Below are 18,247 nucleotides of genomic sequence, written 5' to 3'. Positions count from 1 at the left end.
CTTCCATTGGGTTTTGATGGGAGGGGTTCCTCTGAGTCATTAGACAACATGTAGCTTTGTTGGTAAATGTGTCAGCAGATTGGCAAGATGGCATTGTGGGGTTTTCAGTCTAAGGGCTACACAGTATGTAAAAGACTTGACTTGGCTTGATCATCTTTGTTTTTGGCTCTTTCTGGGAGAGAAAGAGAATGGTCACTGCTCTGCTGTATCTGTTCTACTCTTGACATAACTTGTCTCCTTATGACGTGTGGTGCCATATGAGCTGCAGGTACAGATCATCTTCTTTAGTAGGTAACAGGCAATTACTAAGAGCTCTGCAATCTGCATTAAGGATGGGTTCCAACACCTAAGCACGGAGGTAAGCTTTCTTAGGTTAGGCAGGCACTTCACAGTTGCTGAGTATCTAAGAGCAAGAGCAGTTGTTTGTATTGTTCTTGGCCAAGTTATTAACTTCAATGTTGATTCAATAAATTAACATTTCCCTCATGGAGCATGGCCTGTGGTGTTGGAGCAAATGGTAAGTTGATGTTGCCCGACTTCCCTGTCGAGAATTGTTGACATTTAGTTTGCTCACAGCTGGTGGTATGAAGAAAAACTGAATATTATTGAGGTGAGATCTTTACTCAATAAGGTAATTAACAAGCAATAATCCCTTTTAACAGGCAACACACTACCGCCTGGTAAGAACCTTGCCTTGATGCCCGGAATTTAGTTAAAAGATGCAGCAAAGTGTTCCCAATGGCGAGATAGTCTTCACTGGACTTCTCATATGATTTTGTCACAATTCTTCCCATTGTCCACATCATTCAGGCCTCTATAAGATAAGCCATAGTTTTAGATTCAATGTCTCAGGAAAATATATATATGTACAGTTGAAAAGAATGAGTTGGTTGGGAAATTATTAGGGTTGTTGAATATATGAAGACCATGCTTAGGTTGCATAGTGGCTCAGTGGTTAGCACTGCTGCCTTACAGTGCCAGGGACCTGGGTTTGATTCCAGCTTCAGATTACTGTCTGTTTGGAGTTTGCACATTCTCTATGTGTCTGTGTGATTTTCCTCCCACAATCCAAAGATGTGCTGGCTCGGTGAACTGGTAATACTAAAATTGCCCATAGTGCTTGGGGATGTGCATTAGTTAGGGGTAAAGTGTAGATTAATAGGGGAATGGGTCTGGGTGGGTTACTCTTTGGAGGGTTGGTGTGGACTTGTTGGGCCAAATGGTCTGCTTCCACACTGTAGGGATTCTATTATGATAATTAATTTTAAAAGCTATATTTCTAATAGAAATCATTTTAAAATTAAATTAGATTAGATTAGATTCCCTACAGTGTGGAAACAGACCCTTCGGCCCAAACAGTCCACACCGACCCTCCGAAGAGTCACCCACCCTGACCCATTTCCCTCTAACTAATGCACCTAGCAATATGGGCAATTTAGCATGCCAACTCACCTGACCTGCACATCTTTGGATTAGTTTTCTTTGGAGCCACATTCATGGCTGAATGATAGGATTCATCAAAATATGCTCATGGATTGGTAAAAGTGCAGGCCGTTTTTTAACACTGCAATTCTGTCAAAATTGTTTAACAATGTAATGTAACACACAGTGTAATAAGTATATTGAGCAGATTCTGGTGGTTGTTTCTACTCCAACAGGCCCAGTGAAGGCTTGTGCGTTCTCTAATGACTCTAGTTTCTTCGCCACTGGATCCTGTGATTGTACCGTAAAAATATGGAAAACAAAAACAGGAAGATGTCTGCACACTTTACAAGGTATATGTGACAGAAAATACTGATCACATCAGAGGCAGAAAACATTCTTCCTCAACATAGCAGTGATCAGGGTTTATTGCAATTGACTGAGAAGGGTTTAAAAAGGGAGTCAAATTATACCTCAGTGGGATATTTAGAATTGGTTAATAAAGAATGCGTAAATTAACATCTATTGATTTGCATTAAGCCATTGAATTTTAGCTTGGCATTTAGTTTGAATTTATTTGAAGTCTGATACTCAAATATTCTACCACACAAGGCTCAATTTCATTGATTTTTACTTGACACTATTCTTTAATGTTGGTTAATAAATCGATGAAAATGAAAATGAAAATAACATGATTAATGGAAGTTTAGATCAGAGTGGTGATGGAAAAGCACAGCAGGTCATGCAGCATCTGAGGAGCAGGAAAATCGATGTTTCGGGCAAAAGCCCTTCAGCAGGAAATCCTTTTGCCTACAATGTGATTAATCCCAATTAATGAATGCTCTTTCCTCCTTGATGCTGCAAATTGTTCTTTGGAAGGAAATATCCCATTTCTTTTGTGAAAATTATGATTGAATCTGCTTCCACCAGCCTTTAAGGGTCTGATGGTAACAACTCTGTGTAAATAAGTCTGAACCTCACCTTAGGTTCTTTAGCTAATTGCTTTAAATCTGTGTCCTGTGGTTGGAGACCAATCCAGCAGTAGGAACTGTTACTGATTTTAAAACTCGTCTTAATTTTGAATATCTTTTATTAATCCTCCATTTAAACATTCTGCTCCAAGGAGAACAACTCTGGACCTTCTGGACGCTCCATGTCCCTGAGGTTCCTCATCTCTATCGTGATTTGGAAAATCTTTTCAACACAATGGTTTTGTGCACAATGAAATTCTCAGTACTAAACTTTTTCACTGAAGAATATTTGCATTTTCAAGAAGTCATCAATGGATAAAGGAACACAATTGTTTCCAGAAAAGGACTGCTGGATTGGTCTCCAACCAAAGGACACAGATTTAAAGCAATTAGCTAAAGAACCTAAGGTGAGGTTCAGACTTATTTACACAGAGTTATTACTATCAGACCCTTAAAGTCTGGTGGAAGCAGATTCAATCATAATTGATTCCTGCAAAGAATCACACATGCCCTGAAACTTTGACCAGCTGTTGTTGCGAATTTTAGGCCAAACACAGATCAGTGGGATATTTAGAATTGGTTAATAAAGAATGCGTAAATTAACATTTATTGATTTGCATTAAGCCATTGAATTTTAGCTTGGCATTTAGTTTGAATTTATTTGAAGTCTGATACTCAAATGTTCCACCACACAAGGCTCAATTTCATTGATTTTTACTTGACACTATTCTTTAATGTTGTTTAATAAATGGTATTTTTATTATTTTCTAGGACACAGTAAAAGTGTGGAGACTGTGTGCTTCAACCGTAATTCGAGGCTGTTAGCATCTGCTGGCTGGGACCACACAGCTATTCTTTGGGATACAATGGTTAGCTAGAGGCTTTTTGACTACAGTTACAATCACTTATATCTTATATTGTTCTGTCAAACCTCACTCTTCCGTCTCCCTCACCAACCCTGCATTCTCCATTCAATGCTTTCCTTATCATGTCCTGATCTATATTCTAACCAGTCTTCATAATGCTATTAATTGGGAGTCCTGTTGTCTGTTTTTTTGTCTAGATGCTCGTTCTCTAAATGAAAATGTAACTTTCAATTAAATGTTTCTTATTAAAATTACATTCAATTTTAAAATGAATGAAGCAGGAATTGAAATATAAGAGAAAAGCTTTCCAACATTTTGGGTACCAACCAATGGCTAAGAGACCTTAGGGCACACATTATTGTCCAGGATATGATCTCAAGGCTTTTATCAAGTTAAGTATTTCCTAGATTATTCCTCATGAAAGCATTCTTTTAACAGTCCAAGTTTGGTTATTTGACTGGTAACACATGGCTATTAGTCTGAGCATGAAGCTGTTCACCATATACAATGGACATTGATGAAAAATACACAAAACTATCTTTGTGACTTTGACTAATAGAATTAGCAGAAAATTATATGACAGAAAAACTCAATATGATTTCAGCATCTATCGAAGTCAGATCACCAAATCCACTCCCCGCTCCCGACCGCCCCCCCCCTCCCCCACCACCTCCATGATTCATTTTCCAGTGTTACATTACACTAACTGGTAATTAGCACTTAACACTTAGGAAATAATTACAGTTTAATATGGGTTAACAATCACTGGCTGTTTTACAACAAAAATTGCTGTTTGTTAGTTACTGCAATGAATATCAAAATGTTTGAAATTGCCCAATGACAATGTAGAAATAACAATTATTCTTCTGAATGATAATTCAGTTATACATTTATTAATAAAAATACAATGCCAGTAGTTCAAGTGCATTTGCTGAACAGATATTTGCTTTTAATTGGTTAGTGTGATGTCTGGGATGCAGAGAAATTAATTATTTTATTCAGTTTCCAAACCAAACTAATATTATTGGAAACTCATTAATATCTTCTTACTATCTGATCAAGAGTATATGCTGTCCTCCACAGAATACTCTGCTGAGCCTTTTCTTCAGGATGCTGATGGAAATTGAGATGGGTTTAGAGCAACAGAGTTACTGTGGCTCAGTGGTTAGCACTGCTACCTCACAGTAATAGTGATCTGGGTTTGATTCCTGCCTCGAGCTTGTATGTTCTCCCCGTGTCTGCGTGAGTTTCCTTTGAGTGCTCTGTTTTCCTCCCACAATCCAAAGATATGCAGGTCAGGTGACTTGGTCAGGGGACTTGGCCATGCTACATTGCCCATAGTGTTAGGTGCATTAGTCAGAGGTAAATATAGGGTAGGGGAATGGGTCAGGGTGGGTTAGTCTTTGGAAAGTCAGTGTGGACTTGTTAGCCTGAAAGGCCTGTTTCCATACTGTAGGGAATCTAATCTAACCAGTAAAAGCCAATAGCCAGCTTCTACTATTTGCTTTCTTGACAAAACAGTCTAATTTCTAGTTTATGTATAGGATGTACAATTATGGAATTTTATTATTTTACTATTCTGCAGCAGCTAATGTACAAATAAGCTATTTAAAGACATATTTTTGTTTAACCAGACAGGCTTTGCTTTGAAAGTTCTTTCTGGACACAAGAATGTCATCAAAACCTGTGACTTTTCAAACACTGGAGAATATTTGGTAAGCTAGTTTACTTCGTGATTATACTTGTACTGTATTTCCAATTATCCTCAGTCACTTAATAAGTCACATTTACTAGTTACATTTATCAAGCACTTTAACAGAGAAGAATCAGAATTAGTAATATAGGTTACAAGACCTTGTAAGCATATAGGAAAACTGTGGTGGGCCCTGATTCAATCTGATTCTCCAAAGTTTTTCCATCATCTACAAAACAATGATCGTGAGTGTGAAAGCATACACTCCATTTGACTGGATGACCACAATACTAACAATACTGAAGAAACATAGTATTACCTAGGGTGAAATAGCCTGTTTGAATGACACTCCATTTATCACTTTATGCACTTTATCACCTTTAGTGCACTGTGGCAGTGTACAACCTTCAAGATGCATTGCAGAAACTTGCCTTAAATTTCCTTGGCTGCTCCTTTCAAACCACCAATCTCTATCAACCGAGAGGAGTAATGCAATGTTTTCGACTGAGTTTCCCATCATCCTATCTTCCTATATGGAGCTATATTGCTTTTCAGTCACTGTCACTGGATCAAAGACCCTGGAATTCCCTGTATCTCTGACATTATGAAATAAACATATAAAGAATCGATCCTAAGAGAAGCTACCATTTGTGTGTGTGTGTATTTGTGTGTGTTGAATTAAATTGCATGATTTAATGCCACAAGTACTGTAAGAAGTGTTAATTGTCTCCACATTCTGGCTCCATTTTGAATTACTGAATATAACAAGAGACATTAGAGATTTAAAAAGGACCTTGGGGCAACCTTTTCATGCCGAGAGTGGTGCAAGTTTGGAATGAGCTGCCAGAGGAAGTGGAGGAGGTTGGTACAATTACAATATTTAAAAGACATCTGGACAGGGACATGAATAGGAAGGATTTAGAGGGATATGGGCCAAATGCTGGGCAGTGGGATTAGATTAATTTAGGATATCTGGTCGGTATGGACGAGTTGGACCAAAGGGTGCAAGATTCAGTACAGGATCTGCTCCTCACTCTCTGGGAGACTCTGGGCTGGGGTGGAGCCGCATCTACCTCAGCCTGGTGTTGCTGCCGCTGGAACAGGATGCCTCCTCCTTTATCATTCACTCAGCTTTGGTCACCACCATTCTCTGGGCCCATGATGCCACCTTAGTCCGCCATGTACTAGCTCCCTCTTTCTCTCTCTCTCGTGATGGTTTCCCACATTACCTCTCTCCCACAAGGGATAGATCCTTCTACTGGGGTTTCCTTCAGGGAGGGGGTAAGCGCCTAATCCATCCACATGGCAACGTGTGTGTGTGCGTGTGTGTGTGTGTACTAGTTGTTAGCCAGTGTTGAAGTATCAGTGGCCAGTTTAAAGTTCATGTAGTTAACAATAAATATGCTCTTAAATCGAGCCTGACGTTTCACATGATGATCATGGAACTCAGGCACAATATAACAATGGAGAACATCTGCTAATGTATTCCATGAAATATAATCAACCTATCTGGTTATTTAAAATTTAGGCCAATTTCTGACGGCAACTAAATGTGGGCATCCTTCCCCACTTGGGATCTATATCTTTGACTAATACCATTAAGAAAGAATGGTGCTGAAAACAAAAATTGCTAGAAATCACAGCAGGTGAGAGAGAGCAAGCCAATGTTCGAGTCTAGATGACTCTTCATCAGAGCTGATGTGAAATGTGGAGGGGGCAGCACTTATGGGGGAGTGGTGAGAAAAAGTGAAGCAGCATTTCACCTGTACCTCCTCCATTCTTGTGTATTGCATTCGCTGCATCCAATGTGGCCTACTCTACATTGGAGAAACCAAACACAGACTGGGTGACCACTTTGCCGAGCACCTCCGGTCCATGCGCAAGGTACATCAGGTGGTACAACTGAAAGGCTGAATGTTGATATCTTCAATAAAAACATTTGTTGAATCTTTTTGGGGAGAAGTACTATTTCAAACTGGTGAATAAGTAGAAGTGGTTTTGTAAAACCTGGCCATGCATTTCAGTGTTAAATCAGACATTCTTTTAAATAACTTGTTGTTCTTCCACAGGCCACTGGATCCTGGGATTATACAATCAGAGTGTGGAAGGTACAAAAAACTACACGGAGAATAATTCTGCATGGTCACACAGGCAACGTGAGCTGTGTAAAGTTTTCTACATTTGGAATGTTGGTAAGCTGGATGGTGAAATGACATATAATCTAGGGGAATGGAAGTGACCACGGGCCCTATCACTGCCTCAATAATTATATGCACATAGATTGGGGACTTTGAAGAAGAGAGATTTATGGTGAGAACCTTAACTCCTTTACTGTGCCATGGACTATGCATTCCTTTGTGTGAATTCCTGGCATGGAGCTGCTGAGATGCCATCATTCTACCTGAGTAGCCCATTATTTAAAAGAATTCTGTCAAACAATCAGCAACGTGAAGTGTATTTTGCCTTTTTTTTAAAAGAGAGGTTTTGGGCCAAAGGTGAAGATTTGGCTCTTCCAAGCTAATAAAGTAAACAGCTTGTGAGGCCCTGGGTTTTTTTTAAAGTTAGAACAATAGAAGCAGCATGAATAGGTGGAGTCAGGCTTTTAATTTAGTTTTCAGTTGTTGGAGTTTTTAAGATAGCTGTAGAAGCTGTTACATCTCACTCTGCCATGTCAAAAGGCTGGAGTTTTCTCTCTCTGCCAGAGGTTTCTGGACTGGAGAAACATTGCATGTGAGACAATTTATTTTACTGAATTTGCCTTTACCAAAGGTGTGTTTCTAGCATGTTAATATATTGGAACGATTGCTGTACAGTAGTTAAATAATCTATTATTCTGTTACATTTTCTAATAATGTTAAAGTTATGCCAATACTCCTTTCTTATGTTTGCATTTTAACTGGGTGTAAAAATAAAGTCTGCTTTGCTTAAATCCGAGCAGTGTGACCAATCAAATTACATCAGGAACATGACACCTTACACGTGTCTTTAACTAAGATAAAAGTTAGGGTCTAGGCTGTTTCTTGATATTAGAGTGATGCTGGAAAAGCACAGCAGATCAGGCAGCATCCGAGGAGCAGGAAAATCAATGTTTCGGACAAAAGCCTTTTATCAGGAGTGAGCCTGGGAGCATCCGTAGTGGAGAGATAAATTGGAGGCCCTCTGAATTTGGAGAATGTTCAGAAAAGATTGACCAAGATGTTGTTGGGATTGGAGGGTTTGCGTTATAACCTGATGTTGTGTAAGTTTTAACTTTGTCCACCCAGTCCAACACTGGCACCCCCACATCATGTGGAACTTTGTCAAAGGCTTTACTAAAGTCTATGTAAATGTCATCTACTGCTCTGCCTTCATCAATCTTTTTGTTTACTTCCTCAAAAAAACTCAATCAGCTCAAACAGGTTAATTTAAATCTTTGTTTTAAAAGTTGGAACATACATAGAACAATATCGTTCATTTTGTTTAAAAAACTCAGCAGCTGAAAAGATTTATTTGGTTAAAAAATCTAATGATGATCATAATTTTAGGACACTACATAAATATACAAGTCTTTTCTCAGGTCCAGGAGTTAGCTGTTCACCGATAGTTGTTACTCAAATGACTGTTGAAAAACCAGTTTTGTTTGATTGAATTGCACTTAACATTTTGTGGGTTTTTTAACAGCAGAGTGGGAGCAGAAGAGGAGTAATTATTTCCACATCAATTGATTTCACTGACTCAATGGCTCTGGGGGATACTAATGGGGACATGGAGAAGAAATTGCACAGCCTGAAGTGCTTTGATAATAAAAGACCACAAACTTAAGACTTCTGTGTTAGTCTGTACGTGCTTGATCCTGAAATCATGGTTAGATTCAGGGTGGCTAGTGATACTAAATACAGGATGCTAGCTGTCAGAAGCCACTACAAAATCCAGCTATTTGATCTTAGCCATGATTTGGAGATGCCGGTGTTGGACTGGGGTGTACAAAGTTAAAAATCACACAACACTAGGTTATAGTTCAACAGGTTTAATTGGAAGCACACTAGCTCGGAAAGCTAGTTGAACTATAACCTGGTGTTGTGTAATTTTTAACTTTGATCTTAGCCAATCTGACAGTGTGAATTCTAAATGTTTCCTCAGCTCTGCTGGACTAGTGAAGGAGGAAGCCACATGATTCTGACATACATCATGAGTACTGTTGGAAACTGTATGTGTCTGGCTCAGTTATGGCACAGTGCATTCTCCACTTTCCATAAGCTTACAAATCAAGCATAAACTATTGGGTAATACACTGGAATTACTAGTATAAAATATAATATTCTAAATAAGACTTGCCTCCATGGACTAAAAATTGTAATATCATCTTGTGCATCTAATGGTGGAAAATGTGTGTCAAATGAAAACATACTAGATAAAAATAATTTTCTCAGAAGAAACTATCAGAGAAAGGAATTAAATTTCTGACCTGTAATTTTTAAATGAAAAATCTGTTTATATGTAATTAAATTAATTGAACCCCAAGTAACTGCTCCATTCTACCCATCACATTTCTTCACATATGTTTAAACCTTGTGGCAGCTAAAGGAGTTAGACTTTGATCACTGACCTCTCTTTTCTCTTGATGGTAGTTTTCAGGAAAGATTGCAGATTTGGGAAATCTCATAGATTTAGCAATGTCAATGAAACCAGAAATGTAGCACTCAAGAGCAATTTAAGAAAGCATATAACAGAACTAGATAACCAAGTAGCAAACTGCATTTTGGTGTGCCCCTAACACTTGTACAGTATTAACCACCAACTATGGAGAAAGTGAGGACTAGGAGAAAGTGAGGAATGTAGATTCTGGAGATGCTAGAAGGGCTTATGCTCAAAACGTCGATTCTCCTGTTCCTCGGATGCTGCCTGACCTGCTGTGCTTTTCCAGTACCATACTAACGACCAACCATGTTATACCAAAAATTGTGGTTGAGGATAATGGTGCCATTTGAAGAATGACTCTGCTAGGAAAATTGTTTCAAAATTAAGACTCATCACTCAAAATGCAGAAATCTATCATATCAAAAATGCCAGTACTGTCAGGTGTAAATTCTTCCTTTGTTTCATAGGCTTCAGGGTCCTGGGACAAGACTGTATGTGTATGGAATTCAAAAAATGGACACCTGATCTTTCTTCTGAAGGAGCACACTGGCCGGGTGATGGCTCTTTCATTCTCCATGGATTCAATTCTACTGGTGACAGCAGCAGAAGATGAAACGGTAAATGTGAAGGAATTGACTTGTACAGGAATTCTTGGTTTCCATTGACAGCAAGGCTGACTCCCTCTCACCTTGTTCTCACAGATTCGTGTGTGGGATTGTGAAGATGGCAAGTGTAAGAAGATCCTTAAGGTAATACAATTCACTCCCTAGCAACTCACAGGTCAGTTTAAACTGATTACAAATGCAATTTTGGAACAGTGTTTTAAGCATTTTGAATTCTGTACTTTAATTTGCTATTGTTATAGTGAAAGTACCACCAATATTTGACAATTCTCACTCCCCTTCCTCAATACCATCTAGATAAGTGAACCTTTAATCATGCGATCAATATTGACAAATCAGTTTCTAATTATGTTAATGTTCTCAAAACAACAAATGCTGGAGATCACAATGGGTCAGACAACATCCATGGAGAGAGAGCAAGCTAATGTTTTGACTCTCGATGACTCGTCATCAAGCTGAAGTGAAGTGAGGAGAGGATAGCATTTATGCTATAGTTTGGGGTGGGGGTGAGGTGGTGTGCGGGGGTCATGGGTGTAGGGTGCTGGTGGAGAAAAAATATTGATGATGATTGAAATGTAAGAATAACAGAACAATGTTGTGTCTCCTGCAAGATTTGAAAGGATAAAGTTCCACAGGGATTGGGGGAAGGGAGAGAAGACATAACAGAAAGTAACAAGTTAAAAGAAAGGGAAGAAATAAGAGTTAGTTTACAATTTGAAGGTGTTGTACTCAATATCAAGTCCAGAAGGCTGTAAAGTGCCTAGTCTGAAGATGAGATGTTGTTCCTCCAGTTTTTGTTGTAATTGATTGGAACATTGCAGCATGCTGAGCACAGACAAATGGGCATGTGAGCAGGATGCTGTATTAAAATGACTGGCTACAGGAAGGTCTGGGTCATGCTTGAGAACAGACAGGAAATGTTCTGAAAAGTGGTCACCCAGTCTAAATTTGGTTTCTTCAATGTAGAATAGGCCACATTGGGTGCAGTGAATACAATACACAAGATTGGAGGAGGTACAGGTGAAATGCTGCTTCACCTGTTTAGGCCCTTGGATGGTGAGCAGGAAAGAGGTGAAGGGGCAAGACATGCACCTTCTGTGGTTACATGGGAAGGTGCCATAGGCAATTTATAGCCTTCTGGACTTAATACTGAGTTCAACACTTGCAAATTGTAAATAAATTCCCATTTCTTCCCTTTCTTTTAGCTTGTTATATTCAGTTATCATGTCCATTCTCCCCTCCTCCCAATCCTGTGGGACTGTCTGTCTCTTCAAGTCTGGCAGAAGACACACCATTGTTCTGCCATTCTCACATTCTCATCACTTAATCTGAACTATCAACATTTTTGCACCACTAGCACTCTACACCCACTACCCTCCCCCAAAATATAACATAAATGCTGTCCCCATCACGTTTCACTTCAGCTTTGATGAAGAGTCATCTAGACTTGAAACATTAATTTGCTGTCTCTCCATGGTTGCTATCTGACCCGATGTGATCTCCAGCATTTGTTGTTTTCAGTACAGGTCCCAGCATCTGAAGTAATTTGCTCATATGTTAATGTTCTGTTCTGATCTGACCAGTTGATTTTCTTCATTGAAGATTGATCTTTTCTTTTGTTTCTTAGTGTGAGTTGGAATCCATCTTTTGTTGCCAATTTTCTCGCACTGAAACTCTTCTGGTTGGAGGAGCTTCTGACCATGCATTGACAATGACAAAGGCCCGTTGAATCCACTGCATACAGTGCCCAGAGGTTATAGGAAGAAATCTGTCCATCTTCAAATAACATTGTAATAGTTACTCAGACAAAAGAGTTTAATGTTAAAGATGCAATGATTTATATTGGCGTTAGAATTAAAATATATTTTGTGTACAGTGATTAAACTAAGTGTGTATTATCTTTTGTGTATTCTTACCACTTACAGGGTAAACTTTGGATTTCATCATTGACATTGTGAAGAATCGCAAAGTGACCAGAAAATTACAAAAAATAATTTTTGGCACCTATCACACATGCATTTGGAAAATGTTTTGAATATTGTATTGACCCTATTCACAAATCTTACTTCATGTAGTTAAGGTTTTGGGCTATAATTTCATATCAACCACAAGACAAATTTGTTTCTCGTGTCTTAACCTTTGACTTAGAGTGTTGCAGGTTCATATCACCCTCCGTATTCTTGCTCACCTCAGCGTGCTGTGCTATTGGAAATGTCCATTTTTGATGAGCTGTTAAACTGGGCCATCATCTGCCCTCTCAGATATACAAAAAGGATTGCTTGGCTTTTGTCCAAGTGGGCCAGGTAAGAATTCCTCATAGTGAGCATACTGGAACAGGATAAACAATCATTTATCATTTGTGGGACCTTGTTGTATTCAAACTGGCTAGCATGGTTCTACATTACAACAGTGGCTGCACTTTAAAATAGCTCATTACCTTTTTCCAAACTCGGGGATGTCTTGAGGTCATGGAAGGCTCCAGCCAGTAGATGACTTGGAGTTACCTATTTGTTTCATTCGAGACACATCTGCAGTACATTTTTCACAAGTACATGTTTTCTTTGTGATTTTACCTACCTTTTCATTTTCAAATCTTTGTTTTAATTAACTTTGTCTATTTTCTAATCTACCTGCTATGTCTATTCTGTTGCTCACCACTGTTTTTGGTACAAGAAAATATTTTGTTTAATTGACTCCCTATTGAACATAGTCATATATTTTGCAACACAGAAAGAGCTCCGTTGGCTCATTGTGTCTATATTGGTCATTAAGCACCTGTCCACTCTAATCCCATTTATCAGCATTTCATCCATGCTATGGTGTTTCAAATATTCATCTAAACACTTTTAAAATGTTGGAATGGTTCCTATCTCTATCATCCTTTCAGGCAGTGTGTTCCGATTCCCAAAACAATTTCTCTTTAAATCCCCTCTAAAGATCCTTTACCTTATCACAAATTTACAGTAATTGATTTCTCTATTAACAGAAAAGCTTATTCCTATCAACCGTATCCATTGCTCTTGTAATTGTGTAGACCTTAATTAGATCCTCCCTCAGCCTTCTCTGTTCTAGCCTTTGTAGTCTCTCTTTATAGCTAAAATGCTTCAGCCCCGCAATATCCTGGTAAATCCCTATTATCTATTGCAACCCTATCCTATCCTATAGTGTGGCAACTAGAAATGCACACTGTCCTCCAGTTGTGGCCTAACAAACATCTTATACAGTTCCATCATAATCTCCCAGCTCTTGTCTTCCATAAGACCATGAAACCATAAGACATAGGAGCAGAAGTTAGGCCATTCAGCATATCGAATCTGCTCTGCCAATCAATCGTGGCTAATAAGTTCCTCATCCCCATTCTCCCGCCTTCTCCCCATAAGCCTTGATCCACTTGACAATGAAGAACCTATCCATCTCTGTCTTAAATATACTCAATGACCTAGACTCCACAGCCTTCTGTGACAGTGAATTCCATTGATTCACCACTCTCTGGCTGAAGAACAAAGAACATTGACCATAGAACAGTAGAACACAGTACAGGCCCTTCGGCTCTCAATGTTGTGCCAGCCTTTTATCCTTTTCTAAGATCAGACCAACCTACATACCCTTCATTGCACTAACTTCCATGTGCCTATCAAGGAGTTGTTTAAATGTTCCTAATGTATCTGACTCTACTACCACTGCTGTCAGTGCATTCCATGCACCCACCACTCTCTGAGTAAAGAATCTACTCTGTCATCACCCCTAAACCTTCCTCCAAATACCTTAAAATTACGCCCACTTGTGATAGACATTTCCGCTATGGGAAAATGTCTCTGGCTATCCACTCTATCTATGCCTCTCAACATCTTGTACACCTCTATCAAGTAACCTCTAATCATTTTTCGCTCCAATGAGAAGAAGCTTCTCCTTATCTCTATTCTAAAAGGTCTTCTCATAACTGTAAGACTGTGCCCTCGGTTCCAGTCTCTCTTACCGATGAAAACATCTTCCGAACATCCACCAGGCCATTCAGTATTCTGTAAGTTTCAATTAGATCTTCCTTCATCCTTCTAAACACCATTGAGTATAGACCCAGAGTCCTCAAACATTCCTCACATGTTAAGCTTGGTATAATTGGTGAATGCTTCAGCCAATAAAGGCATGTTGCCCATATGCCTTCTTAAGCACCCATCCACCTGTCATGCTGCCTTCAAAGATCTATGGCCATGTGCACAAGGTCCTTCTGATCCTTTCTAATTCTTAGCGTCCTACCATTCATCATACATTCCCTTATCATGTTAGTCCTTACAGAATACATCACGTTACACTTCTCAGAATTAATTTCCATTTGCCACTGTTCTGACCATCATTGTCTTCTCCCAGGATATATTTCCAAGTCAGAAGGACAGGAACTTGCAGGCAGCGTGTTCCCATTTATCGGCTGCCCTTGTCCTACAAGGTAGAATTGGATGTGGGTTTGGAATGTGATGTCTAAGAATCATTGGTGAATTATCCGTGATCCTCACATCAGTGATAGGGAATCTATTGGAGAAAACAGTGAAGGAGAAAGTTATCTCTATTTCGACAAGTATGATTTGATCAGAGGTAGTCAGTATGGCTTTGTCAGGGAGAGGTCATTATGAATGAATTTCATTGAATTTTCCAAGGAGGTGTTTAGATAACAGTTAGGGCAGTTGATGTAGTTCATATGGATTTCAGCAAGGCCTTTGGCAAAGTTCTACATGAGAGACTGATAAAGATAGTAAAGCTCATGGGATCCAGTTTCACTTGGTTAGTTAGATCCAAAATTGACTAAATGGCAAGTGGAGGTAGAAGGCTTTTTGTGTGACTGGAGGAAGGTATCTAATGGTGTTCCACAGAGATCAGTGCTAGGTCCCTTAATATTTGTGGTATTCATAAATGACGTAGATGAGAAAATGGGGTGGTAAATTTGTGAATGACACAAGATATGGCCAGGTGGTGAAGGATCTTAGCTTTCAGGAAGATATGGATGGGTTAGTCAATGGGTGGATCAGATGATGATGGAATTGAACTCTTATAAATGTGAGGTGATGCAAAGAAGTACAAAACAAAGGAGTATTCAATAAATGGCAGGTCACTCGGATACTCAAGAGAATAGAGGGATCTTGTGGTGTTTGTCCACAGATCCCTGAAGGTGGCTAGAGATGTTAATAGGATAGTTAAGAAGGCATATGGCACACTTGCCTTATCAGATGAGGCTTGGATTATAAGAGCAGGGAGATTACGCTGGAGCTGTACAGAACTTTGGTTAGACTATGGTCAGAGTACTATGTGCAGTTCTGGTCACCACATACTATAGGAAGAATGTGATTGCATTGGAGGGGACACAAATGAGATTCACCAGGATGTTGCCTGGGATGGAGCACTTCAGATGTGATGAGAGGCTGGATAAGCTCGGGTTGTTTTATTTTGAGCTGTAAACATTGAGGGGGTGCATAAGATTGTGAGGGGCATGGACAATGTAAATAGAAAGCAACTGTTCTCCTTAATCAAAGGGACAAGAACAAGAGGGCACACTTTAAAGTGAAAGGCAGATGGTTTAACTGGGATTTGAGGAAAAATCTTTCAACCCAAAGGGTGATAGGGTTCTGGAATGCACTGCCTGGGAGGGTGGTTGAAGCCGATACCCTCACAATCTTTAAAATGTACTTGGATTAGCACTTGAATTATCGTAAAACTCAAGGTTATGAGTCTAGTGTGGGAAAATGGGACTAGGTAGGTAATGGTGGATCTTTGGTGATACAGATTTCTTCTAAACTGAACGATTCTATGATTCCAATAACATCTCCATTTCTGACTTTATAATCAAGGGACAGTCTTTAGCAAATTGCCTGAAGATGATTGAGCCCTTAGAATCTCCTGCAGTGACACCTGGATTGAAATGACTAGTCTCAAGAACTAAACATAGCTAACACATGGCTACTCAATGGTTAGCACTGCTGCCTCAAAGCAACAGGGACTTGGGTTTGATTCCAGTCTTGGGTGACTGTGTGGAGTTTGCATGTTCTCCCTGTCTCTGTGTGGATTTCCTCCTACAGTCCAAAGATGTGCAGGTTGGATGGATTGACCATGCTAGCAGTGAGTTGAGGGGTGAGTAGGTTAAGTTACTATATTTTACATTAGGATTAAATCTTGGCACAAAATCGTTGGCCTAAGGGCCTGTTCTGTGCTGTACTTTTCTATGTTCTATGTAAATTGCCAATAGTGTCCATGGATGTGCAGACTAGGTAGATTTGCTGTGGGAAATGCAGAATTATAACGATAGGGTGAATCTCGGTGGGATGCTCTTGTGAGGATTGATGTGGACTCAATGGGTCAAACTGTAGGCTGTAGACTGTAGGGGATTGTGGGAACTGTTGGATATGTCTGCAACAAAGAGTTCTCTGCCTGTTTCTCATTGATTTTAATTTAGATCCACATTCTCAATGCCACATTAGGTGAAATGGTGCCTTGATATCCAGAGCAGTGGCAGATGTTTTGGTTTCACATTGAAAGGTAACAAAATCTTTCAGAGTTCACATTCATCAACTGATTATATGTCTATGACATGAGTAGATCACATTGACATCACATTATTACCACAGGTACCATCACTTGTGATATCATAATCATTGCTGATCATTTTAATTTGAAACTCAATCTTTCAACTAAGACAAAAAGAAACAAAGTATTTTAATTTTATGACACAAGTTATGAACCTTTGTAAAAATCTATATGAATAATAATTTTATGATGATGCAATTAAAGCATTGCCAACTAACCTCCACCACTCAGGAATGAAAAATAGAAGATGTTGTAAAATTTAGCATGTCAGACACCAAATGTTGACAGGGAAACAAAATTAATATTCTGTCTTTTTGTCAGAACCCCAGGAATGACAATTGAATGCAGCTGAGAAAATATAGAGCAATCTCTCTTCTCTGTGGATTGGAACAATTCCAGGTTACAGTGGACACATTGCCATTCACTAGTAAAAGGCCTGCACATTGACAATGTCATTTAGAAAGGTCACAACAATGGAGAGAACAGTGCTGGTCTGAGTTTGAAAACAATGGAGGGCGTTTTATTCCTCATCTAATCATGACTTCTAGCCTTCTCTCTTTTTCCCCAAATCTATTCCTGCTTCTAAAGATTCTGATAACAGCTAGGATCAGATTCTTTAATCTGGATCACCTTCATTGATGTGTGAGCCAAATTATTGTGTCCGCAACTTATTACCATGTGAACGATTGTGTTCTTATCTAACATTTATGCAAACACCATTTTCAATAAGAACCAATAGTCTTTTGTTCTTGTTTCTCCTCCCAGCCCAGGGACACTGAGACCCTAACTGTTGCCCTGGCTGAAAGGAGAAAAAAGAAACAAGAAAGAAAGGTTTGCATTGATGTATTTTGTGCTTGATAATATCTCAAAGTGTTTCACACGCAGTGAATTACACTAAAGTCAACTGCTCCTATTTAGCAAAACGTGGTGCAAGGCAACATTTAAAGCTGGTATTTTCTGATCTTGCCGCCAACTTTGTTCCCTTGGCACCATCTTCACTCCCTTCCTGGTCACAGCAGGATCTAACATAGGATGTTCACAACCTCAGCATTCTATTTAATCCTTTACTGAGATTCTGACTACATTCTATCACCCAGACTTCCAACTCGATTATTGCCCATCTTCACCATTGCCTCTACCCTAGTTCTGTACTCCTCTGTTAATGGTTTAGTAATTTAATATAGATGGCAAATTAAATGTACTGTGATTAACAAACAACTTTGATGTTTTCTTGAGATCTTTTAATATTTAGAATTGAAATTATTAAATGTAATTTTACATTTACATGGAGATTATTAAATGTAATTAAACATCATCTGCAGTCACACACCCTGTTTTGGATACATCCGCTGTGATTGTACCTGCCCACAAGCTAGTTAAACCACTCAGAATGTGTCCACCCCCACTCTCCGATGAAGAATTGTTTCTTATTATTTGCAGGAGACACATTACCACAGCACACAAAGTGGCCAAGTATTGAACACATTT

At 39.1% G+C, this 18,247-nt stretch overlaps 1 protein-coding gene across 1 annotated transcript; it reads left to right on the top strand.

The window, feature by feature from the left end:
• The first annotated feature begins 492 nt into the window (after nt 1-492).
• On the top strand, nt 493-11,921 carry LOC122564608 (WD repeat-containing protein 38-like). Its single transcript, XM_043719697.1, has 8 exons — nt 493-517; nt 1,659-1,775; nt 3,165-3,262; nt 4,894-4,974; nt 7,022-7,144; nt 10,037-10,186; nt 10,271-10,318; nt 11,820-11,921. Exons 1-8 carry the CDS (start codon nt 493-495, stop codon nt 11,919-11,921), a joined length of 744 nt encoding a protein of 247 aa, XP_043575632.1.
• The last annotated feature ends 6,326 nt before the right edge of the window (nt 11,922-18,247 follow it).

This window comes from Chiloscyllium plagiosum, chromosome 30, assembly GCF_004010195.1.
Source record: "Chiloscyllium plagiosum isolate BGI_BamShark_2017 chromosome 30, ASM401019v2, whole genome shotgun sequence".
NCBI lineage: Eukaryota > Metazoa > Chordata > Chondrichthyes > Orectolobiformes > Hemiscylliidae > Chiloscyllium > Chiloscyllium plagiosum.
Note: the sequence above shows the minus strand (reverse complement) of the source record. Positions and strands in the feature narration are given on the sequence as shown.

Excerpts from the sequence above, each read along its gene's own strand:
- LOC122564608 (XM_043719697.1), top strand. The coding sequence starts at position 493 with ATGGCCTGTGGTGTTGGAGCAAATG. Across the intron at positions 518-1,658 it reads CTGTGGTGTTGGAGCAAATG|GCCCAGTGAAGGCTTGTGCG; the intron begins GTAAGTTGATGT and ends CTACTCCAACAG. Across the intron at positions 10,187-10,270 it reads CAGCAGCAGAAGATGAAACG|ATTCGTGTGTGGGATTGTGA; the intron begins GTAAATGTGAAG and ends TTGTTCTCACAG.